Source organism: Hippopotamus amphibius, chromosome X (assembly GCF_030028045.1).
Source record: "Hippopotamus amphibius kiboko isolate mHipAmp2 chromosome X, mHipAmp2.hap2, whole genome shotgun sequence".
NCBI lineage: Eukaryota > Metazoa > Chordata > Mammalia > Artiodactyla > Hippopotamidae > Hippopotamus > Hippopotamus amphibius.
This window is the reverse complement of record NC_080203.1, coordinates 115,857,068-115,883,709: the sequence shown is the minus strand read 5'-3', so window position 1 is coordinate 115,883,709 and position 26,642 is coordinate 115,857,068. Positions and strand designations below refer to the sequence as shown.

General features: G+C 38.8%; 1 protein-coding gene across 4 annotated transcripts in view; it reads right to left on the bottom strand.

Moving 5' to 3' along the window:
• The window catches only part of KLHL15 (kelch like family member 15), a 34,518-nt gene extending 9,082 nt beyond the window's left edge, over positions 1 to 25,436 (bottom strand). The window contains exons 1-3 of one of the 4 annotated variants that reach the window (XM_057718914.1): positions 25,409 to 25,436; positions 24,632 to 24,830; positions 12,549 to 13,260 (exon numbers count right to left, since the gene is read on the bottom strand). In XM_057718914.1, coding sequence (XP_057574897.1) covers positions 12,549 to 13,253 — 705 coding nt within the window. In that variant the 5' untranslated portion in view covers positions 13,254 to 13,260; positions 24,632 to 24,830; positions 25,409 to 25,436. Of the gene's footprint in view, positions 1 to 12,548; positions 13,261 to 13,675; positions 13,834 to 17,763; positions 17,921 to 24,631; positions 25,081 to 25,408 lie in introns of those variants that run through there. The other 3 variants (XM_057718915.1, XM_057718913.1, XM_057718916.1) reach the window with 3 other exon arrangements.
• Positions 25,437 to 26,642: the final 1,206 nt, after the last annotated feature.

Genomic DNA, 26,642 nt, shown 5'->3' with positions numbered 1-26,642 from the left:
TCCATATTGGCTTTTTTACGTGGACTACAGTAAAACAGGTACGGGGGCATGCTCCCAAAGTGAAGAACTGTTTACATTTGGAGTCTAAGCATCCTGCCACTGAAGGTAGTCTAGGTGTGACCATCTATCAGGAGTGCTGGAAAGAAATTCCAGCGTCACGTGAGGACTAGGCAGAATGGCCTATAATGGCTTTCCCCCTTCCAACCCCAAGTTCTTGCAGATCACATCAAACTGGGCCGGCTTAATGGCTTCCTAGAGTCACTTTCTAGTCTTTTTTTTTTTTTTAATACCCAATCTTCTGGTCCCTTTGACCGCCCCCTTTTTCATTCTATTGTGCTCCTTTGATATCTGGGTTCCACTGAGTTTACAAGAATCACTTCAGCACTATGTTGAAGTCCCAGTCAAAGCTACATCTTTAGCCAATTTGTTCTACCTCTGAGCCCACAATAATGGAAGTTGTGCCTTTTGAGATAGCTATTATACCATAAGAGATATTCTAACCAAAGAATTTTAGCTCCTACTTCTCTATGCCAAGGCTATAAGTTCTAGATCTACCTTGCCCTTTTACCAGGGCTACTTATTGCTGCAATTTTCCTCTAAAGCCACACTATCAATAAGCATAATTAGCTTCTCCTTTCATGATAGAAACAGTAAACTAATGCCTCTCTGATAATCCTGAACAAAGTAAATACAGATATACTTGGCTTTAAAACAAAACACATAGGACCGAAACCTTCTGTGTGAATGGAATCACTTAAAATTCGTTAATGAAGGGAGGGGCTTCCTAGGTGGCGCAGTGGTTAAGAATCCACCTGCCAATGCAAGGGACAAGGGTTTGATCCCTGCTCCTGGAAGATCCCACATGCCACAGAGCAACTAAGCCCGCAAAGTGCACCACAACTACTGAGCCTGCGCTCTAGAGCCCATGAGCCACAACTATTGAGCCTGTGTGCCACAACTATTGAAGCCCACATGCCTAGAGCCCATTCTCTACAAGAGAAGCCACCGCAATGAGAAGTCTGTGCACCACAATGAAGAGTAGCCCCCGCTCGCAGCAACTAGAGAAAGCCCGTGTGCAGTAATGAAGACCCAATGCAGCCAATAAGTAAATAAATTTATTAAAAAAATATAAATAAATAAAATGCATTAATGAAGGGAGCTATCCAAAAAGAAACATGTGGCTCATCTTTTCAGAGAAAGCATTTCTCTCATCATTTGCTCCTCATATAACAGTTTAACTATATGTACATCAGGGGCTCTCAAAAGAAAGATATGGAAAGAATGACATTCCTTTCATGTTCTGAACTACTTTCCTTATCCTTTCTAGGATTTAAAAAGCTGTCTTATTTTAAAATTTGGAAAGAATATATTATCACTTTTCTTGCTTTGATACTTTAAAAAATTGTATTATAAAAAGCATTTTGAAATGAAAGTATTTATTACCTCAAAAATAGTGATCTGAAAACTTTAAATTGGCCATTTCCTCCTCTAATAATCTTTTCGTTTAATGCAATTGTGTGCATGAACATATGCATGCAGAAAAAATGTGAGAAATTAATAATTTTGAATATGGTTCCTCTAAATACATTTATTAAGTCAAAAAATAATAGCTAGCCATTACCACTGGGTAAAAATTCCATGATTCTCTCCTCACTGTCAAAATGTTATATAATCCACTTATTAAATTTTTAACTTTTAAAGGTAATTTGCTTATACCACTCAATACTGAAAGAATTAAAATGAAACAGGCAATATAATTAAAGCAGGTGTTCCCATAGAGCTTACTACCTTTATTTGGTTAAAAATCTACAATTTAAAAATATCTGAGACTTCCCTGGTGGCGCAGTGGTTACGAATCCGCCTGCCAGTGCAGGGGACATGGGTTCGATCCCTGATCCAGGAAGATCCCACATGCTGCAGAGCAACTAAGCCTGTGCACCACAACTACTGAGCCTGTGCTCTAGAGCCCGCATGCGAGAAATACTGAGCCCGCACACCGCAACTACTGAAGCTTGCGCACCTAGAGCCTGTGCTCCACAACGAGAAGCCACCAAAATAAGAAGCCCACACACCACTGCAATGAATAGCAGCCCCCGCTCGCCACAACTAGAGAAAGCCCATGCACAGCAACAGAGACCCAACGCAGCCAAAAAACAAATAATAAAATAAAAACAAACAAAAAAATCTACTAAAACAGGCTACAGTCTAAAAAATTATTTTAGGCTTTCAGCCAGCCAATTTAAGGTATTATCAGCTGTTTCACATTTCAAAAGGATTTTTTAAATGCCCACTATACTTATACTAAACCAAAGAAACAAAATGCCTTTTATTAGTTTATCCAGCTGTAGGGAGGTGGGAGGGGTAGTGACTGAGGGTCAGAATAATCTCTGAACTCAAGATCCTATGTCTTGGACTTCCCAGATGGCGTAGTGGTTAAGAATCCACCTACCAATGCAGGGGACATGGGTTCGATCCCTGGCCCAGGAAGGTTCCTCGTGCTGCAGAGCAACTAAGCCCGTGAGCCACAACTACTGAAGCCTGAGTGCCTAGAGCCTGTGCTCAGCAACAAAAGAAGCCACCGCACTGAGAAGCCCACACACCGCAAAGAACAGTAGCCTCTGCTCTCCGCAACTAGAGAAAGCCCGTGCGCACAATGAAGATCCAACACAGCCAAAAATTTAAATTAAAAAAAAAAAAGATCCTAGGTCTTAGTCTGGACACTGTCCCCAAGTCACTGTGTGACCATGGACAAGCCTCCAGTTTAGGTATTTTCCCTTTATAAAAGGAGTAAGTTGCATGAACATACATCTCTCTGGCCCTTCCTACATCTAAAACTGATAACCTGATTTTTGGAATGATGAATGTAAGGTATCATGTGTCAAGGAGCTTTAGTGCAAAGACAAGTTATGTCTTTGGGAACCACTACTACATTTGACATTAATTTTAATATTCAGTAAAATGTGGAAGTCTTTATATGTTGTACTGCAAAAGTATCTACACTGGTATCAGAAATCTACTTATAAAATCATGCTCAGAACTGAAGCTTATATTGATTTATGTGGAAAAAAATCATCACAAAAAAGCTAGTTGCAAAATACCTTTAATTAATCCCTTTGTCCTGAAAAACTGAATGATGACCAGGGATACGGCTATTTTAAAAAATCAGTTCCTGCTAAGCACAAATCCTCTCAGTAATACCGTAACTGCAAATACTAAACAGTAAAGATAAATTTTAAAAAGGAGTTACCCATCCTGTCTTCTCCAAGCAGGCAAGAATCTTAAGTACTGGCAGAGCTTCAGAAGGCAAGTGACCAGGGCAAATTGGGGCAAGGGAGAGGACCCCCTCAGGACAATACTCTAATAAGAGTTTCAGCACAATTTGGTGAGTCCTCTATCCCTTCAACCTTTCTATGCAGTGAAAAATATTTAACTCAAAAATAAATGTGTGAGACTTCCTAGGTGGTGTAGTGGTTAAGAATCTGCCTGCCAATGCAGGGTACATGGGTTCAATCCCTGCTCCAGGAAGATCCCACATGCCTCGGAGCAACTAAGCCCATGTGCCACAATTACTGAGCCTGCGCTCTAGAGCCTGTAAGCCACAAGTATTGAGCCTGTGTGCTGCAACTACTGAAGCCTGCAAGCCTAGAGCTGGTGCTCCACAGCAAGAAAAGCCACCAAAATGAGGAGTCCACACATCACAACGTAGAGTAGCCCCTGCTCTCCCCTGTGCAGTGAGACCCAACACAGCCAATAAATAAATTAATTAATTTTAAAAATAGATAAATAAATGTTCTTCAGATGTCGAAAACAAACTTATGGTTACCAAGGGGGAAAGGGAGGATAGGAGGGATAAATTGGGAGATTGGGACTGACATATACACACTACTGTATATAAAATAGAAAACTATTAGGAACCTACTGTACAGCACAGGGAACTCTACTCAATACTCTGTAATGACCTACATGGGAAAAGAATCTAAAAAAGAGTGGATATATGTATAACTGATTCACTTTGCTGTACAGCAGAAACACAACGTTGTAAATCAACTACACTCCAATAAAAATTAATTATAAATAAATAAATGTGCTTTAGGGAATTCCCTGGTGGTCCAATGGTGAGGACTTGGCGCTTTCGCTATGAAGGGCCCACGTTCAATCCCTGGTCGGGGAACTCCCACAAGCCACAGTGTGTGGCCAAAAATAGATGAATGAATGAATGAATGAATGAATGTGCTTAGAAAGTCTAATTTCCTTCCAATTTTGATGCAACAGTAATAGAGCACCACTAGAAATTAGAGTGCACAAGCCTAAAAGGTAGCAAATAATGTAAAAGACTTAAGAATATCACTTGATTATACTAATATTTAGATAGTACAACTAAGTTCTAGAATTTACAACTTTTTTTCCTATTTATGGAAATACGCTCAACTATGTAAATATTTTATTTATAAATATGGAAGAGCAGAAGGAAAGTCAAATAAAAGGTTTAATCCTAAAACTAACTTCTGAATGAGCGAGGCTTACCTATGACACGTAATATTTTCTGGGTAAATATTGAATTTGAGAATTAAAACTTTAAAGCCTAAAATCTTAATATACCGCCCTCGTTCCCCTCCTGCTCCTAACCTTTCCTCCAGTCATTTTCTGACATCTCTGATCCTTTTCTATTTCCACTTATCATTTGGTTTCTCTCCCTCTCTTTATTTTTCCCAATTCATTAAAAAGGTTTGCTCCTTTTACAAGTAAACATGGCTGTCCTCATTCCATGTCTTCCTTTCCTTTTACTCCACAGTTAATTTCTAATTCTATGCTTTTGTTTTCATCTCCCTTTTATTTAAAAGGAAAATCAGCAAGCTTGAATTTTTTAACTCCCATTTTCAATAGGTTCCTGCCAGCTTAATACAGCCCTCTAAGATAGTCTCCTTCCCAGGGGATTTAACAGCAGTCAACACCTAGCCAACTCCAGGAACCTGAAATGAATGCAAGTCAAAGATGGAAAATAAGAGCACTCCATATCTATACACAAAGGGTAAAATACTTGAGAGGAGAAAAACACCTTGGGTGATTTTTAAAGAACTGCACACGTATTAATTACAATCATCCAAGTCCACTGGGCTGGGAAGGAGGGGTTGGCAAAAAGGAGACTGATGCAGAAAAAGACTGCATTAAGTTAACTGAGAAAGTACTCTTAACCCACTGACCCAGTTTCGAACAAAAACCTGCTCATCTCTGTGCTTTCACTCCAAGGGGCAAGTGAGCTGACTGTTAAGTAATTTCAAGTTTATAGCTGTATAAGTACTATTTAATATGTGAAGGGAATTTTAAACTTTTTCAAAAAACAACTCAAGCTTATTAGAAATTCTAGTCGTTTCACATTTGAAACCCAGGTTATTGTCTTTTAAAAATGTTTTTATTGTCAAATACAGCACTGCTTGTTTCTTCTGAAACTGTGAGGGTTAGAGGGAAATTTGTTTTTTTCCTCTAGATTTGTCTGGCTGTCGTTTAAGTCATTAGAAATAACTGCTTTTTTCAAGTTTTGGGGCTAAGCTGTGGTAACACTATAGTTAATGGTTTGGTTTCTCGACAGAAATTTTAGATTGGTCAAGTGCTAGATTAGTCAAAACATGTTGCAGTGCCTAAGAAAAGGAATTCTGAAGGGTACACAGCAGCTACACTTTACACAGATTTGTCCTTGCCCAGGCAATTTCATTACCAAGTGGGCTGTACCTCAACCAGAATATCGCACGACCCAAGCATGACACATTAAGAATAAATTTCCTTGTGTGTCATAGTACATTGTTAATGCTATATAAACCGACTATGCTGATAGAAAAATATTTGGAAGATTATCAGTGCTTTGTGAAGACCAGTTCCAAGAGGTACCACATTCTTAGGAAGGTCCTAAGGGTCTTAGTAAGGTATACTTGGATACTTAATTTGTAATCCTTAAATTCTATCAGTTTCAAGGTAAGTCCAGAACACCTTATCGCCATTTTAAACTGTAGCTTTTAAAGCCACAAATTCTGCTCCTTAAGACATTTTTAAAAAAGTGTTAGCCTTTCTGATTTCTGAAGCATTAATTTTCACTCTAATCCTAGGATTAATATTCACTAGTAACGAATTTATCTTTTTTCAGTGGACTATTTTATCTCAAGGCTGTAAATATCCTTATAACAACAAACTTTTATAAAATGCAGATATGATTTGCTAAATCCAAATATATTCTCAGTGAAGGAGAATTAACATCTTTTCTCACTAAAACATTAGCTTTGCTCTTCAAAAGTTATATAAACCCAATTTGGGGGGACATGGTGAATAACATTTAACAGATTGGGGAAAAAAAGCATAATTGAGGGTGTCAATATCATGAGCTAGTTTATAAAACAAAATATTTGGAATAAAGCAGAATTCATCTATATAATCTGATTCCTTAAAAAACAATTTTCTTTCCTTTTGAAAAATTGTAAGGTTTTATGATTATGATTAATACAATGTCTAAGGGGATCACTGGTATGCTAAAGCTCACCTTATGCATATTTATGATACTGAAGATGCCCTGGGTTCAAAATTATTAGAATGTCACTTTACTAAAAAATCAACATATGGGTATTTTAATGAATAATTTAACAATTTTGCTAAAAAGATAATATGCATTTTGCCAAATATATATCTACTTCATAAAACATTTTCAATAAAGCAATAATTGTTTTTTAAAAACCAAAAGACCATGGAATATTACTCAGCTATAAAAAGGGATGAGATGGAGCTATATGTAATGAGGTAGATAGAACTACAATCTGTCCTACAGAGTGAAGTAAGTCAGAAAGAGGAGGACAAATATTGTATGCTAACTCACATATACGGAATCTAAAAATGGTACTGATGAACTCAGTGACAAGAGCAAGGACGCAGATACAGAGAATGGACTGGAGAACTCGAGGTATGGGAGGGGGCGGGGGGTGAAGGGGAAACTGAGACGAAGCGAGAGAGTAGCACAGACATATATATACTACCAACTGTAAAATAGGTAGTCAGTGGGAAGTTGTATAACAAAGGGAGTCCAACTCGAGGATGGAAGATGCCTTAGAGGACTGGGGCGGGGAGGGTGGGGGGGACTCTGGGGGGGGAGTCAAGGAAGGGAGGGAATACAGGGATATGTGTATAAAAACAGATGATTGAACTTGGTGTACCCCCCAAAAAATAAAAAAATAAAAAAATAAAAAAAAACCCAAAAGACCAAAGAGAGCAGAGTTTAAACTATTTAAATCTTCATATCACTCAAATTCAGAGTGACAAATGTCAGGCCTTATCTCTGTTAACAGATGCAAAGACCATTAAGAGTTAGTAAAAATACATGCCATAGATATTTGTATTATGTAAAAACTGAAATTGAAGTCTAGTATTAAAACTGAGAATCCACTATAGATAAAATGAATCATAAACTCTTAAACAACTATGTCAAAAGGACAAGATCCTTACATTTATTTTCAGCTTTCCTGGATTATACAGTGAAAACTCCAGAACTGTGCTTTCATATCTTAAAGTGTTCCCACATCTTATACTTTTTTCAGTGCCATTAAAATTCTTAGGCTGTTTCGTTCATGCAAACATGTTCAAATTTTCACATGAGTTGTAACCCTGTTAACTTCTAAACCACCCGAGCAGGGCCAGTGTTTAACTACATGCTCCCTGCACATTAGGTCCTCTCCCTACTTGAGTAGCTTGGACTGAGAAGCAGTCTAGTAGCTTGGGCTGAGAAGCCAGGTTCCAGTCTGGACAGTGCCACTTATTCTGGGATAAGACTCCTAACCTTTCTGAGTCTGTTTTCTTACCTACAAAATGGAGATAACCTGTAGACTCTACCTATGTGTAGAGCACTTGGTGCATGGTCTGGCATTTACATGTAAGGTGTTCAGATAAATAGACTCACTGCCTCTAAGGAACCTAATGAGGAAATCTGGAAGTCTTGGACTCTTGGCTGATGATTCTGTCTCACAGAGTATTCAGTACAAAAGTTAAGACAGTCTGTGTTCAGCTGTGGAGAAAATCCAGTAGAGGACTAGGGGAAAAGGTACTGCAGAATAAACCCAAAGATTTCCACACAGCTAGAAGGCATGATCCAGGTCCCTGGAATCAGTGGGGGCTATTCCTTAGGGAGAGGCAGAATGGCCCCTTACAAAGCCACTGCTCAGATCTGATAGCTACTACCAAAGGAAGAATCAAAATCTCTAAAGGTTCCTTCACCAAGCTTTGTTCAATCACTTTTTATATTTCAGAGGCCAAGAAAAGGATTCTGACAGAGATGCTATACTCAAGTTATCTTCACCAGCCATTCCACAGAATAGTTAAGTAGGTAAGTTCACTTAACACTAAACTGTACAGAACACTTCTAAAGGCTAGGGATCCAGGAGAGGGGGTTAAATATGTGAGAAAGGCTGTTCAATGTATGCATCTTCAGAGTTTCTAGAGCATAACTTACTCTTGAACTTCTAGAGCAGCGCTGTGCAACAGAAATATAATCTGAGCCACAAAAGTGAGCCAAAACTGTAATTTTTACACTTTTTAATAGCCATATTTTAAAAAGTAAAAAGGTGAAACTGACTTTAATAATGCATTTTATTTAACCCAATATGTTCAAAATATCCTTTCAACATATCAATATAAAAGTTAGTAATCAGGTAATTTATAGCCTTTTTGTCATCTTAATCTTTGAAATGTCAAATCAGACTTGTCACATTTCAAGTATTCAAAAGCCACAAGCAGTGCTCATATTGAACAGCGCGGTTCTAGAGTTACAGATATATACTACTTTTTTTTAATTAGAATAATCTTTTAATTTTGACACTTTAGCTAGTTTTAATTCCAATAAATTGAATGGAAGGCTCCAAATTTTTTTTAAAAGGATGGACATTTTATGAATCTAAAAGAAACCTAACACAGAATAGTGTGTTATAATAAAGTCCTTGATGATTTTAGTCACAGGATTGGGCTACTCAGCCTCCTAATACAAAAAAGAATGGCACGTTCTAAGTTTGATCTAAGTGGTTTTCCAAGACTTTCTCTGGCATTACAACAATATTTTCCTGTAATTGTTCCTGAAAATACGTAATGCTAAAATGTAGATGTGTTAACAGGAAATATAAGGAAGAGAGGAAATAAGTTAACACGAACACAAGGAAGTAATCTGATAAAACCAGAATGTGCGGACACACTAAGACAACTGGTAATCTGATCTTTCTCAAAAAAAAAAAAGTGGGGTACTGTTTTCAATTAAGCAAGATTAAACAGACATGATAACCAAAAGCAACGCATAAACCACGACTGGATTCTAGGGCATTTGGGGGGCAACTTTGAATATGAACTAGCTATTAGATGATATTAGGGTCTTTTCGTTAATTTTCCTGGGTGGAATGGTATTGAACTTGGGTAGGAAAAAGTCCTTATTCTTAGGAGAGGCATGTTAATAAGTATTAAGGGACGAAATGTCATGATGCTTTCAACTTATTTTCAAAGGTTCAACAAAGGAAAAAAATCTATATAAAGAAAATATGGCAAAATGTTAACTGTTCTCGAATCTGGGTGATAGCTATATGGGTATTCAGTATACTATTCTTTCAACTTTTTGTACATTTGAGCATCCTCATAAATGAGAAAAAGAAGAGACAATTCCAGATTAAAAGAGACACAGTAACCAGTGTTGTATGAACCTTGATTAAATCTTAAAAAAAAAAAACAGCTTAAAGAAGATATTTTGGGGACAACTGAGAAAATCAGAAAATGAAGTGGATATTATATGACATTAAGGAATAACTATTAATTTCAATAACAGTATTATGATTATGTAGAATTTCCTTCCCCTTGAGAGATGAGATGCTTGCTGAAGTCGTTAAGAAGGAAACGTCATGTCTACAACTTTCTTTAAAGTGGTTTAGCAAAAAACAAAAATTTTACATAAAGGCATACACACCCTCCTCTCTACCTATCTAGCTAAAACCAGTCTGGCAAAATGACAACAGCTATTAACCTACAAGATCATTCTACTATTCTTTCAGCTTTTTTGTATGTTTAGAAAGTCTCATAACAGAAAGTTTTTAAAAATTGAAAGCTAAAAATAAAGTGCACATTAATATTTCATTTTGCTAAATCTCAGCAAATAGGATAAAACCACAAATCAAAACTGCCTACACTTTTCCCCATGTAGATCCTCATATGAAAAAAGGACCAGCACAGATGTACTATGTCTTTATTTCTGTGCCCTTTCTGGTTCCATGCATATATAATGGTTTCAAAATGGCCTTGTTTGAGACCTGCAGAGTGCTGAGTACAGGAAAAATAGATGGGCCTTATTTTCAAGGAGCTCAAAACAGTATGGTGTAAAATAGTCCAAATTCTTACTTCGCAACCAAATTTTCCATTTCAGTTTCTGAAGTTTAATTTCTAGAGATAAGGTCTCAAATCTGCTTAACTTAGTGTTTTTCAACACATTCCTTTGATAAACCTTCTCTCCCATACACTGCAAAGACAAGAATCACTGACTACCTTCCCTTCCATTTATCGTACCAGTATCACAAATAAAACTGGAAGATTTATATTATAAAAAACAGAAAGATTTCTCTGTGGTCAGGCCCTTATTAAGTTTTCCTAAGAAATTAACTCAAGAAGGAAGCCTTAACATTTTTATTCTGATGAGATTCCCAGTATCTGGCCAATAAGTAATAACCACATCCTATGCTATAAATGCAAACAGAATCCATCAGAAGGTACAAGTGATGTTTTATATGATATACAAAATTGGAGTTCCCTGGTGGTCTAGTGATTAGGATTTGGCGCTTTCACTGCTGTGGCCCAGGTTCAATCCCTGGTCAGGGAAGTGAGATCCTGCGGGGGGGTGGGGTGGGGGTGGGGATTCCATCCTGCAAGTCACGTGGTGAGGCCAAAAAAACAAAAACAAAAATAACAAAACTACAAAATTACCTGATGGTATTAACTTGCAGCCACTGTCACTACTGACCACTTTGAACTGATAGTTGGACTATAAAAAGGCTATGTAGTTCAGCACTTAAATCATTTACCACTATCAATTATCCATCATAATGTCCTACAAGGGGGAAAATTGTATTGTCTATTTCATGAGCACTTCCATCTAGACTGAAGTTGGCGGGGGGGGGGGGGGGTTTGTTTGCTTTAGTAGTGGGAAAGCATTTGCATCTAACATATAAAGACAAAACAGGATTCCCCAGGAAAAGAGAGCAATAAAAACAACAGTAAGGGAAAAAATTAAAACATCAGAGAAAAATGATTTACATTGTTGATGTGGGGCTGATTATCACTGAACAAAAAATGAAGAAATGTATTCTTTCATTTCAATTATTTCTGTCATTTCACTACATTCTGAGAAGATAAAATCCCACAAAATTGAGTTATCTATTAAAAGTATAAGTTAATGATATTTCACAGCATTTCAGAGGGGAAAAAAAAGACATGCCAGGCTGCTGAGTGTTATTTGAAGGCGCAAATTTGTTTATTTTTCAAATGGTGTAAACAACCCTCCTTTGCAAATATATTTTTTTTCATCAGGTCTGGTAACTAAAGTTGAGGAGCTACCTAACATGAAGGGTGCCGACCAAAGCTTTAAGTGTGCTTTCTAGAAAGAAGAAAAGATGCAAGAGATAAACAGAGCCCCAGAGGTAACCATGTGATTAGAAACCAATTAAGTTAAGCAATTACTGAAACTGCTTTCTCTCCTTTGGGCAAGAAAGGATCACAACTGAGACTCTGATATTAAGATGAAAAATGCTTACATGCAAAAAGGCCAAGGCTGTTTTAGAGAAAGACAATTTTAAGGCAGCAGAACTATTACATGGTAAAATGTGCACAGGGATGTCTGATCAACGTAGATAAAGGATTTATAGTTTATTTGTTTAGAAATGCCAAAACAACAGTTCTAGACAAACATATGTTTTCATGGTTAAATTTAGTTAGTATTCACAGTGAAAGGGGGGGTAGAAGGATGGGGGGTGCAGGACTAGGTAAGAGTAGGGAAGAAAATCATCACCAGGGCCTACTGGTTTTCAAGAGCTATTTCATGTTTCCTTACTACATTTTAGAGGAATACAAAATTGTGTTAATGTTTATCATTCAGAACTACGAAACTCCTCTCAACTCTAATTTCAGCATGTAGCACTTAAATTAATTATTAAAAAGAGAGCTAGACTGACCCAGTTCAGATTTAATTATTCTGTGAAAAGAAAGAGAAGCTAAAGCAAACTTATAATATTTGGGGTTAAATAATTATGCTTCAACTTTAAAAGTACTTTCAAAATGAAATTACTCTACCACCTACCTGGTCCATCTTTCACCCACAAAATGTGTTTTAAAAAACCTAAATGCACAAGCTACAACAAATTAGATTTCTTATACATTACTATTCTTAAAAACGATTCATTCTCTTTTTGGCTCCTGACCAAGCCTGGGAATCTTATCTATAAAGACATACTGCCTTATTAACTAAATGATGAGTCCTGTTTATTGCTTTCAAATGCACCAACCTTCTCAAAAACACTGGATGGGGTCATCAAACAAAACCTGATGTTCTGAATGATGGTATCGGTATGTCTCCAGCGTCTTCTATCATGCCGCAGCCAAGACTGTACAGCCTCGTACAGCTCTATCTCTGGGAACCTGCTCAGATGATCATTATCCAAGTAAGACATGAGCTTCTCGAAGCTCAGATAAGACAGGAAGTCAGGCCTGGACATGAGCGGTACAAAGTTGTCTAGCAGAAAGGCGTCCAGCTTCTCCCTGACTCCCTCGATGTTTACACCAAAGTCATCTAAGAGTCTCATAATTTCTGCACAATTTTCTAAGCAGATTTTCGCTAATAGAAATGAACAGCAGAACTTCACCACTTCTATAAGTTGAACATACATGGCAGCCTGAAGAATCTCATGAACAGTACTCATACTCAGTTCTATAGTTCCATAGTACATAAACTGAAGGACGTGGCTGAAACCTGTAGCAGTTAGACCTTTTAAATGAATTTTGTCCTGATCTCGCTCCCTCATGTCTGCGGTAAACATAATTCTGAAGTAATCACTCTGGGTGGCCAAGAGTGCTTTATGGGCCTGGAACTGATGATCTTCAATAACCAGAGTGACATCAAGAAGCAATCCCTCCTCATACAGTGCTCTGAACCCAGCAGAGACACTGGTGTCATGGATGGAGGAACAGAATCCTTCCACGTCCCCTGCCATGAATCACCTGGAAAAAAAGTAATCAAAGAAAACGGTGTTAATCATTTCCATGCATTCTGAAGACATTATTAACTTAGAGCTTAAACAATTTTTATAATTATCTCAATTCCACTGCCTAAGTCCTACATGTACAAACCCTTTGGGAGAAGACAACTTAAAGGTTTGCGGGCTAATATTTTTGGCTTCCTACCTGGGGAAAAAAATCTATTAAATATTTATTCAACAATGGTAAATTGTTAACTTATAAATATATGCCTATCCCAGTGATTTTACACCATTTACCAAATATATTTAAACATGTCCCCAAATTATCAACCAAAAAGGATTTCTCAGCCAAATACGAAATCATGTGAAAAAAAAAGGTAAGAAAGAAATTAAACCAAAAAGTACACTGTTGACCTTGAAAACTCCTAGCAACTTACCCAAAGGAAATAATCAGATACATATGCCAACTTGCACACACAAGGTTCTTCTTTCTAGCCTTATTTATAATAAAAAAAACTGGAAAGTATTCAAAAGCCCAACAACAGAAATACAGTGCAGTCCTATAATGGATTACTGTTAACAACTAAAAAATGATGGCAGTAAGGTATTGTTATCTGGGAAAAAAAGGAAGGCAACTGCAGTATACTCAGTATATTTTCAAAAATTAAATACACACATATATATGTTTAGATGAGAAAAAGTCTGGATGAATATATACCAAAATGATGTCCCTGGGGTACTCGGATTTCAGGAAATTTTGAGGTTTATCTTTTCCTTCTTACTTACCTCATTAACCTTATTTTAAAAAACAATGACCATGTATTGTTTACATATCTGAAACAAATATATAATTTTTAAAGGAAATTAAACCACATTTTTGCATATCAGAGAAATGAAGCCAAAATAGTGGGATGATAATTAGATCTCTTAAGCAGAATAAACTAATTCAGCCTATTAGACTGTTTATGAAGCAAAGTAATTTTCTTTTCATATAACCCCCCCACCCCAGTCCAACGATCTATCCTCTCCTCATCTCTCATCCTCACACAGCTCCGCGCTTCCTCCCCAATGACACACCCTCCCATCCACGAATTCCCTCCCAAACCTTTCCACTGTGCCCTGTGGAACCTTGCTTCAGTGTAAACAAACTCCCCTACAGGCTCATGCTGTTCACAGAAAGTTTTCTCTGCAGTCTGATTTAAAAACAAAACCAAACCAAAAGACCCTCGTCTATGTTCTTAGCACAAAATGCTCTTCTATAGCTTACAACCTGCCTTCTAATAAGTCTTCTCTTAGCTTTCTGCTATCCTTTTTCTAAAATATGGCAGAGGGGATTCCTGAAAGGCACAGGCCTCTATTTCTAACATAATGCCTGGCACACAGAGGTGCTCTTCTTTTAGTTAACAAAGGGGAAGGCACTGGTAATAGAGTGGTGAGGCTAGCAGTGATGGCTTCCCTGATGAAGGAGGTAGAGCAGATGCCAGCAGTGACTGTGGTGCCAGCTGCTCTGCTGGAGGGTCCGTGGTCCACCCAAACACTCAACCAGGGAAAGGAAAGAGCTTGGGAGCTGGGGTCTGATACCAGAAGGTCTAAGCTAGAGAAGGACAGAGGTAAAGTTTGGAGGTGATAGACAAAATGAAAAGAGAGCAGAAGATTAAGCCAGAGAGTGGGAAGTTGACAGTTAAGATTTCAGGTGCGGATCAGTTCCTCACCGTGGCAAGGCCCAGCAGGTTTGAGAATAAGGTCTTAAAATGGAGTAAGGGGGGAGGTCATAAGAGTTTAGGTGGGGGACTTCCTAGGTGGCGCAGTGGTAAAGAATCTGCCTGCCAATGCAGGGGACACGGGTTCGAGCCCTGCTCTGGGAAGATTCCACATGCCACGGAGCAACTAAGCCTGTGCGCCACAACTACTGAACCTGTGCTCTAGAGCCCGTGAGCCACAACTACTGAGCCCATGTGCCACAACTATTGAAGCCCACGCACCTAGGGCCCATGCTCCACAACAAGAGAAGCCACTACAATGAGGAGCCTGTGCACCACAATGAAGAGTAGCCCCTGCTCTCAGCAACTAGAGAAAGCCCGTGTGCAGCAACGAAGACCCAGCACAGCCAATAAATAAATAAAATAAATAAATAAATTTATAAAAAAAAAAGATGGATGGATACTATATTAAAAAAAAAAAAGAGTTTAGGTGGTCAGGAAACTTTGCCTCTTGGTTTTTGGATGAGTGATCTTATGTGAACACTGAAGAGGTGGAGAAAATGACTCTTAGCCAGGTACCACAGTCATCACTGAATGTGGAGGGGAGGAAGATCAGGATATGTGTATATGATAAGTAACAAGGAGCAACAGAAGGTGGATTTTTATCTAAGAGAGGTATCCCTTAAACATTGGTATTCCCCAGGATTCTATTCCTGCACCTTTTCTCATCTAAACACTATTTCCCTCAACGATCTCACCTAAACCCATGGTTTCCACTAATATCTACCTTTATCAGTGTCTTGACCGTCACTGTCCCCCAATCTCTATGCTTACACTGGTACTACACACAGCAAATCTCCCGTTAGATACCTCTGGGTGCCCCACATCTCAAAATTGTGTCTGAACAGAATCATAATTCTACCCTCTGCCCAATCAGTTCTTTCTTTTGTATTCCCTGTCTTATCAAGCGGCTTTCTAGGTGCCTCTTTCTCCTCCTTCGTCCCTAACTTACCTGTAAGTCTTATTGATTATACCACATAATGTGTTCACTTACCTAAGACATCAAAGTATGCACAAGATGAAATGAGTATCAAAATTTTTATTAGCACTCCATTAATCCAAAAGCTATATAGTTTTATTTTGGAAAGCTAGAACATAAGAGGGCTGTCTATAATTTGGAAAATAGACATAAAATATTTTAGACACTGTAGTCAACGCTTGGCAGAACTACTTTACTAACACACTCAAGATTAAAGTAAGCTATCAGATTTTACTTCCTGAATTATTTTTAAAGCTAAAATTAATGAACTTAGAATTTTCCAAGTGATATAAGGCACATGTACGCAAATGCATACTGCGAACAAAAGGAACATCACCCAGTGTGGTATCTGAATAATCAAATATTCTGGTTAGTACTAGAGAGCTATCAACATCACATTAATTATCAATTTTCAAAATAATTAGAATAAAAAACACAACAAATTAAACTGGATGAAAATTTTGATATTTTGTTATCTTTCTCAGGATCATTAAGGACACCAACTATCACTCTGACTTATCAATATTTATTGGCCACATTTAATGTAGATTTAATAATAGAAGGTTGGACATCAGCATTCATATACTTGAGAGGAAACTGCTTTGTTTCACTAAACTGCTATTTTGACAGTGCCTAAAATACCATATATTTCACTTATCAAAGTAACCCTCTCTCTATTCAACAGTTATCACTATGTAATAAGGTCTCAAACAGCTAATATTCACCTTTCTGACAAAGATTCCATCTAAAGGAAAGTTTTTAAAAGAGATACCATGCTCTCTCAAAAAAAGTAACCGAGGTTCCAGATACTTAATATGGTGGAAACATCATAGGGCAAAGAAGCTGGCAGGGGGGAGGATTGGTAAGCTGTGAGGCAAAAGACCCTAAAGATGTAAGGACAGCACCACCCAGTCTCCTCTGGGCACCCAGCCCACCAAGTGGGATTCCCAGCAGACAGGCTTCCGCCCTGTGATCCTGTCCTGTTACATATGGTCAGATCAGGGTGGGAAATATGAATCAAGATGAATGCTCTTGTGTCAAGAATTTAGAAAGAAGAGACGAGAAAGAAAGAGAAAAAGAAAGAGACATGCACTGACTGTGTATGACTGGAACTAGAACATGTCAAAGAGCAGCTGAGGGCACCAACTTCTGTCTGTGGGATGAGCATCAGAGAAAGCCAAGCAACTGAGAAAGAAGAGTTAAAGCCGAGACGGAGGACAGGGAGTGCTCCCTAATGCCTTCATTTCTCCAGTTCCTAGGCCCAGCTCTATTCCTGCCCATGGGTGCTGAGAGAAATCTTTACATGCTCAGAATAAATCCCCCCTTACTACCTCTGGTGGGTTTTTCCTACGTATAAAGCAAGGTCCCTAACTAATACAGTTTTAGAACAGAAACAGCTATACTTTGAGTAAGTTCCTCAAACTTTCTTGGCCTTATCTCTACATCTATAAAATAAAAGCATTCAAAACGATGATCTCTAAACATTTTTAGTCATAAAACTCTCATTTATTCTACTGTTTATATGATTTTACAGATGTATAAAACATTTATAAAGATAGGCAAAGTAAATAAACTATAGCTATTTTTTAAGTCTTAGCAATGCATTTTTGAAGTTTATCTGATCTAAAGTTCTTCTAAAACTAATTTGTAATAGCTGGGAAATTTGCAGTAATTTTTTTTCTACATGAAAAAGCTTGGTGCATGTATCAATAAGACAGCTTTAGAGAAGCAGCAATATCTTATACTTTTATGGAAAGCATGTCTAAAAGTAGAAAATGATACTCACTGATTAACTGACCAACATGATATAGTCTCTAAATGGTAGTGAGTTATGAGTACAGGTCGGGAGTCAGATGCCTGTGTTTGAATCCTGGTTCTACCTTTTCTTAGCTCTGTGACCTTGGGGCAAGCTACTCAGCCTCTCTGTGTTCTAATGTCCTCATCTGTAAAAAGGGGATACTAACATTAATAGAACCTACTTCACAGGTGGCTGTGAGGATTAAATAAATGAGTTAATACACATAACTTAGAACAGTATATGGCCCTTAAGTATACCATAACTTTAGAACTTATTATTATGCCCCTTCACTTAGTGCTACTGAAACCAATAAAATAAACCTGACCCTTTAATAGTCCAGTTAATTCTGGAGAAACCCTTCTCCTTAGCAACAGCACTTGGAACCCCAGCTCATCTTCCCAGTAACGTCTCAGGATCCAGGCCAACTCTAACTTGATAGATGAAGACACTAATGTCCACAGGTGAAATTTTTCTTCAAAGTCATACAACTAGTTAGAAACAGAGTTAAGACTAGAATCTGATTTGCAAAAAATACAAAATAGTGTGGTTAGAAAGAGCAAAATCTTTGAAATCAGAGCACTTATTGTTACTTACCATCCGTGTGCCCGGGAGAAATTTAACTTCCTGACCTCAGTTTCCATGTACATATTAGGAATAATCATCATCTATTATTACTGAATTGGGGTGATGATCAAATAAATTGACGTAAGTTAAATGTCTATCCCAGAGAGAGGCACCCCACCAGAGGTCAATCAATGCTGCCTTCCCTGTCCAACTCTTATCTAATGCTCCTTATCACCCACAAAACCACAGAAACTTTTAACACCCTTTGAACTCCCCTCTACAGACCCCATACCTCCCTAAGGTTTATCACAATGCAAGTTTATAAGAGGTCAGGAGATGCAGTGGTAGTTAAAACACTGGACCTCATTTGCAATGGCATTGTCTTCCATTTTTTCTCTTCACACAAGTATAATTTTCTAGCTTTTCTGGGCTCCTCAGGCTTTTCTGCCCTAACAAGAGTAACTACTCTTTGCATCTGTGCTGTTCAATATGAAAGCCACTACCCCTGGGGCTTCTGAACACTTGAAATACGGTTAGACCAAATTGAGATGTGCTTTAAGTGTAAAATGAACACCAGATTTTGAAGACTTAGTACAAAAAAAGTAAAATATCTCATTATACAAATTTTTAATACTGATTACATGTTGAAGTAATATTTTGGATATACTGAGTTAAATAAAACATTAAAATTAATCTCACCTATTTTTTAATTTTTAAAACTGCTGCTATGAGAAAATTTTAAATTACATATGTGGCTTGCATTATAGTCTACTGGACAGCACAGATCTGTAACATAAATGTTTAAGGCATCAAACAACCAAACTTACAAACGAACATGTGAAACAAAACCAACTTGTTCACAATCCATACCCTGGAAGCTATAAAGAAAAAAAAGTGAGGCTTAAATTAAAATGAAACAAAAATACACAAAAATACACATATAACCAAATAAAATAAATAGCAAGAAAAAGGTAAGTGTAAGAAGAATACAAAAAGAAAAATATACAAAATCTTATGCATGAGATAATTAGCAATTTAAGGAATAAATTAATAATTATAAGAACTAATCACTATAAAAGTAAGCAAAATCAAGTAACTATAAATCAATGAGGGCTGGAGAACAAAAATCCGTTAGGGGCTTTGAGAAAAGATATTTACTGACATACAAAATGCTCAATGTACAAAAATTATGTAAGCTCACTTTTCAAAACAGATCATCAGATTAAGAGAAATCATGGTTTATAAACCTGTATACCCTTGGCCTTCTTCACTTCTGTATTCTACACTTGGCCTTCAGAATTTCAAACGGTAGGTTTTTTCAAAAGGGGAACCAACTTAAACTAAATAACAAGGCATACTTATACTACGAGGAAAGAAATACTGGAGTTTGTCTTGTTCCATAAACATGGCACTGACTAAAGAAAAAAGAAAGCCTCACATTTTCTACGCATGAGAATGATTGGTATAGCATTTCTCAAAGTGTGATCCAGGTATAACTGGGGCCTTAGTCCCCTAACAGGACTTCGCGAGATCAAAACAGTTTTCATAATAATTTTTAATAATTTTTAAATGATTCTTCTTTTTCACTTTCATTCTCTCAGTGTTTTCCAGATACTACATGTGATATGAATACAAAAGCCGATAAGAAGCCTATTGTCTTTTATTAAGCCAGACATTAAAGAGATTTGCAAAAATGTAAAGCGATGCCATTCTTCTCACCAAGTTTTTTGTTGTTTTGGAAAATAGTTATTTTTCATTAAAAAATGTTTAGATTAACATGCAATGGGTTTTTAGAATGAGTTACAAGTATTTTTTTTTTAACTTCCCAATTTTAACTTCTAATATGGTCATTATAAATAGATACAACCCACAGAAACAAAAGCTCTTCGAGATCCTAATAATCTTTAAGAATATAATGACATTCTGAGACCAAAAAGTTTAAGTACCACTGACTGTACAAGAGATAAATGATAACACACACACAAACACACACACAAAGCAACCTCTTCCTACCTCTGCCCATTATTGCTATTTATAATCACAGAAATTTCTAAGAGTTCAAACTCTCTAGTGACCAGTAAAGAAAGAAGTCTGGTGGGGGTAAAACTGGACAGGAAATTAAAGGCAAAGAAATTAAATAGCTTCCTTTTTGGTTAGAAGGATGTCATTCCAATTGGAAGGCAAAATTCTAGGCAATTAAGTAGAATGTTTCAAAATTAACTACCCTCCATGTTTATGCCATAAGCAATAATTTAATGCTTTCACATTCCTCCCACAGCTGCTTGAAAATTCATACAAAACCCTAATTTATACAGTACAAAAGCTAGATCCTCAGAGGTTGATATACATATCTTCAATGAAAATTTTAAATTATTTCATATTACCTTCATCCTCAAACTGTTAGCCTACCAATGTTGATGCCTATGCAGAAAGTGCCATACTTGCATACTAAAAAGAAAATGCAAGACTTACTACGGATAAAAATAGAATTAATTTCCGAGTCATAAAACTTCTCACGATTTCTGTAAAAATCTTTTATTCAACAATCTCAAAGCAACCAACTTCTCAATCTAAAAGGAAAAAAAAATTCAAAAACAGACTCACTTTATTAGCTCTATTAGCAGTCATTTTACCCTGATATACTATTCAAATTGAGAAACAACTAAGTCTAATATTAGAGGAAAGGCTGCATAAGTAAACTAATTTGTTTAATACTGGAAAGTCTTTCTTGTCCATTAAAATGTTTTTATAACTCAGTACCAAACTGCAAATGACCATTTAACTAAGCTTTTAGGAAGGCTCTGAGTTCTCCAGCCTCCCGGTTGGCACCTATTATCTAAATTACTTCATTTTTCAGGTATGTTTAGCCTTTAGTCATCCCATAATAAAAGAAATCTTATAAGAAAAAAACACTCCTGTTTCAATGCTATTTTTTCATCAGAAGATTTTAATTTAATGCTCCTCTGCTTATTCCTCACTACAAGTAAAAGTAGTCCAAAAGTGATGTCATGGAAAACAGCTTTCCTAGCCTTTAGAGATTGGATCCAGTGAGAATTCTAGGAAAAGCCTCTATTGGGGAATAAAACCCCAAATCTTCTAAGTTAGTTCCTAACATGAAATCATCAATACTATAATGTTAACATCTTAGTTTTACACAAGAAATAAACAACTAAACTGAACCTTTTGAAAAGTCTTGATGTTATGATACAGATTTTCTGCAAATCTTTAAATGATGCACAATGATTAACTACATTCAATGATCTTATCAGAGACGAGGAATAAATCTTCTGTTTTTATCTGCTTCACTGATTCAGCCAGATGAGTTTTAAAGGTCTTATATAAAAAACAGAAAGTCTGAGGAAATATCTTGCCTTTTCTAGTTTCTTTATTCCAAAGTTAAAATTTCTAATTCTGAAAAGGCCTTCCACTTTTGGACCAGAAGCAGTACAACATATACCCATGGCAAAGATGAACCATGAGAGTTCCTCCAATGACTCCTACAACAGCAATAATAATTATCTCCTCATTCCTCGCCCTTGTTCACCCTGTCCCAGATACACTGGCCTCCTTGCTGTTTCTTGAAAACCAGCCACACACCCACCTTAAGGCCTCTGAACTTGCCATTCCCTCTGCCTGGATCACTAATTCCAATATACATGGCTCCCTTCAGGTCTTTACTCCAGTATCTTACCTCAGTGAGGCTTTCCCCAAACCATCTCTTTAAAATAAAAAACCACCCACCCACCCCACCCAAAAGAAAATCCTCCCGTTCCTTTTCTGCGTTATTTTTCTCCATAGTATATTAAACGGAGATACAGGCTATTTTCCTTATTTAGTTTACTTTTTTGTTGTTTCTTTTCTTTTTTGTTTTGTTTTTTTTTCATTGACTGTTGTATTCCCAGAACCTTTCTAGGAACAGTGCTTGGCACACAATAAGTGCTTAATAAATATTTGTGGGATGAATAAATTTAACCCTCACAATCCTCCATGTTCTGTAACCATCCCTGATTTAGAGATGAGAAAAATCAAAGCTCCCAGAGGTTAAGTAACTTGCCGAAGGCTATGATTCTTAACAAGGTGGGGTCAGTCTGACTTCAGAGCCTTGGAGTTTAACCACCATCCTGCAACGCTTCACCAATAACTGCCTTTCATTTCTCTTCAATAAAAAAGCCCACACCAGCTACAGCATTCCAATTCAAAGGAAATATACGCCAATAAATTAATCCAACCCCTCATAAGCTACAGATTCATTCTCTTCACAGTTAATGTTATTCACTCTCAGAATGCTTAAAAAGGGAAAGGGCAAGTTTGAGAACAGGTCAGCTACATAATTTTGGGGGCCCAGGGCAAAATGAAAATGTGGGGCTCCTGGTTCAAAAGCTGAAAAAAATGTCGTTAAAGGTAAGTAGTAAAGTATAAAGCTTTCTCCTTTCTTCTGAGGTCTCTCTCGACATGTCGTGGTGCTTTTTTATTTGCTGTTTAATGCATTCTAAGTAAAGAAAAAATCAAAAATTTACATTATTAGCATGAATTTTACCGTTCACCTTTATATTGTACAACTCCAGTTTTAAGCGCAGATTATTAAACCAAGTTTGGGGTCCTTATGGACACCCATGAAGCCACACCAGCCCTGGTTCCAAGGTTTTAGCCCCAGGTAGCCCAAATCAAGGCAGAGAGACGGCCAAACCTTGAAATTCCCAATAAAGCACTGATCTGCCAAAATTTTATCTTCAGGACAAGCAATAAGTCCAATGTATAAAAGCTAGCACATTAAAGTAGGCTCTTCCTTTTGCTAATTTAATTCTGCCCGCCTTATATTATTCTGCATTTTAAAAAAACAAAAGCATATTCGGAAAGACAACTGATGTTGGATTATAAATTTAATAAAACATTTCAGAAAAACCCCCAGAAAACCATTTGTTAGCTAAAAATAACAATATACTAAAAAAAAAAAAAAAAAAAAGCTTCTCTTTCACTTTTTGTGGACCATCTTAAAAAGCCAAACCATACATTTTTGATGTGCCAAATAAGAATGATTCCATATTGATCTGTTACACATATATATTATAAATTCTGACAAGTCCGATTTTCAAACCACAAATATTTATGGTTTATATATCCTATTATCCCCCCCCCAAGTTAACTGGCAATAAAAAGTGCAAATTAACGTCCTTTACCACTGAAAAACTGGTTCTAAGCACCTACTAAGTGTTGTGATGGTTAAAAGAGAGAATTAAATTACATAAATATTACATTAAGTCTCAAAAAGTTGAAATTTTCTATACAATTCTAGATCTAAGTACAGAAATATGAATGTATTTATAAGCTCTCCAAAGCAATTTTCAAATTAGTAGAGATATTCAGGCATCTTGTTTCCTAGATATGAAAACCAGGCATTAAAATTGGGGTATATATCGTAACAGCATTTTCTAAATAACAATTTAATCCGATTAATAAAAGAAGACATAAATTCGAAAAACAGAAAAGCCTAAACAAATGCAAGGTGCTTAACATTCCGAGTAAGAAAAAGGGCATAAGCGGCCTAGAAAAATGAAAAGCAAAGCACTACAGTAACGTTAAATTTGAATTAAAGAATACCGTTATTTAAATAAGCAGTTAGCAATTCGTAGGAAGAAGGCCAAGCAACGTGACTATTATATATCTAGCCGATTTCACAGCACTGCTTCGCTATCCCGTACTTATTGCTTATACTTATAATATAGGAATAAAGAGGCAGCAACAGTTAGCCACTACAACATTCACCACTCTGGCAAAGGTTACTTTAAAAATTGCCTTGCATTTTTACAACACTTTACAGCTACAGATTATTTTCACATATATGACCTCATACAGTCCTCACTACCCTGTGATGTGGCTATTACTGACTAGATCTCATAGATAAGAAACCGAGGTTCGGTAAGCGATTTTCTCAGAGTCACCCAGTCGAACCCAGACCTTCTGATTCCGCGTTTTATGCCTCGCATTTCGCATACTTCTATTTCAGGCATAAACAGAATTTTTAAAGGGAAGAAATGGGTTACAGAGAAAATAATCATGGTACCTGCAGCTGTGTGCTGCAAAAAATGGCTGAATTATGCTTCCTTTTTTTTTCTCCTTGAAAAAAATTAAATTTCAAACAATTTAAGTAAACTCAAAGACAAATTAGATCCCGGCGTCAACCAAATGTGCGACTCGGGTCGGTGCAGAAAGGGCTACCGAATCCATGCCTTGCGCGGGGCCGCGGACGAAGCCCGGGCTCCCGCAGGCCGGAGGGCCAGGGGCGGCTACGCACCTCGGGGGTCTGTCCAGCCTCTAGTGGACGGCAGTCTGCATCAGGAAGAAGCGGCCAGCGGGCCGGGTGGTGGGCGGTCGGGCGCCGGGACGGCACTCGGCAGGCTCCTCGAACGTCTACAAGGGGCCGCTCCCGGGCCGGGCCGGGGCGCTCCGGCGGGGGGCGAGTCTGCGCGCCTGCGGCCCCCGCGAAACCAGTCCTGGGAAAGAAGACAGCGCTGAGACGCGATTCGAGACAGTCGGGCTCGGCGCTAGGTGGAGCGGCGTCGGGGCTGGGCCCGGCCTTGCCAACGCCAGGGGCCTCGCAGCACCCAGCGAGGTTCGGCGGGAGGGCCGACTCGGGGCCTCGGGCGGGCGGGGAGAGGGTCTGGGGGGCCGCGGGCAGCAGCAAAGGCGCCGGCGGTGGCGACGTCGACGACGGCGTCTCCAGGCTTCTGCCTCGAAGCGCGCCGAGCCTCGGGATCACCCACGCCGGGGGTGGAGGAAGGCGGGAAAGGGGCGGGCAAGGGGCGGAGCGTGCGGGGCCAAGAGCCAGGGGCCGCTCCGGGCCGCGCGCCCCCTGCGGGCCGCGGGAGCCGCCCGGGGCCCGCCCAGGGAGGCGGGGCCCGCCGGCAGGGGGCTCCCTGAGCCGCCGTCGCAACGCGGAAGCCTGCCACGCGGGTAGGGAGGTCGAAGGGTGGGAAGCTGAGAGTTGGAACGCAGGCCCGGGAGGCGCCCTCGGCCCCCACCGGCGCCTCGAGGGGGCCCGCGCGCGGCCAGCGGCCCGGAGGGTGTTTACCTTCCCCCTGGTCGAGCGCCAATGCCGCCATCTTTCAGCCAGCGCGCGTCACTTCCGGCGCCGCGGGAGCGGGAGCGGGTGTGGGAGCGGGGTGGGGGCAGGGCTGTCCCACGCCCGCGGGGCCCCACGTTCTGCCAGCTACGGCAGCGGGCCTCACCGAGGGAAGAAGGAGACCAGGGGCTGTCGCCGCGGGCGCTGCCCGACGCGGCTTCCCCCGCGGCTTCGCCGTCGGGGCTGGGAACTCGGCAGTGCTGGTTCCCTCGCCGCGGTCCCACTTTGCTTGCACGAGCGGTGGGCTCGAGCCACTGGGGTGCGCCCACCCTCGACAAGTTGAGGGTTAGGAAACCCGGGAAATGTCTTTTTGCATCTTGCACACGGTGGGGGTGGGGGAATCAGGGACGACGTGGAGTGAGCTTTGCGGTACCTACCTGTGTTATAAACGTGACTACATCTGCGCCAAATGACATCATTTTTTTAAAGGCAACTTGCAGGGGATTGTTGCGTCATAGTTCCACTTGGCTAGTTGCACAACAGTTACACGTTTCAGAAATACATTTTCGAGAGGCGAGAAAATTCATAGAAAACAGCATGTCTGCACAACACAAAAATGCCGGATCTAAAAACCGCTGTTCTGTTTCTAGTTGCGTCAAAATAAGATGGCAAGAACGAACATTCAAAGAGCAGTGATTTTGGAGGTTGTTGTTCGTTTTTCACAAATCGGCTCTAGAGTTGTAGCTAATAGTTTTTACATACCGCCTTTTCTTGATTTAAGAATTTAAAACTACATCACAGGACAGTTTTGTAAATTTATTGTGAAATCTCTTTGTAGAAAAAGTGTAGATGACAGAAAAACACAGTTGGAGGCCAGTGGATCTACAACTAACCTTAAGTCATCCACTGCCCATTTCTGATCCTAAACTGAGAAATTTCTTCTACACCCCCCCGCCGCCATTTTCTCTCTAGACCAATATCCCGAAGAAGTCATTAATCTCTTTCTAGCAAACTTGAATATGTCGTTTCCCAAGAGGCCAAAATAGCACACGGTGTACCGTTTTGCTGAAGTAGACTATTCCGTGGGAAAAAATAGAGAATCACCTTAATCTTTTGAAAACAGGGAAATACACGTCCCTTTTCCGACTTAAACTATAAAACAAGCTTTAAAAACCTGTAAACCATAATATAACTTTAAAACAGTATAGATTCAACTTTGAACATCTGAATTTTCATACGTTAT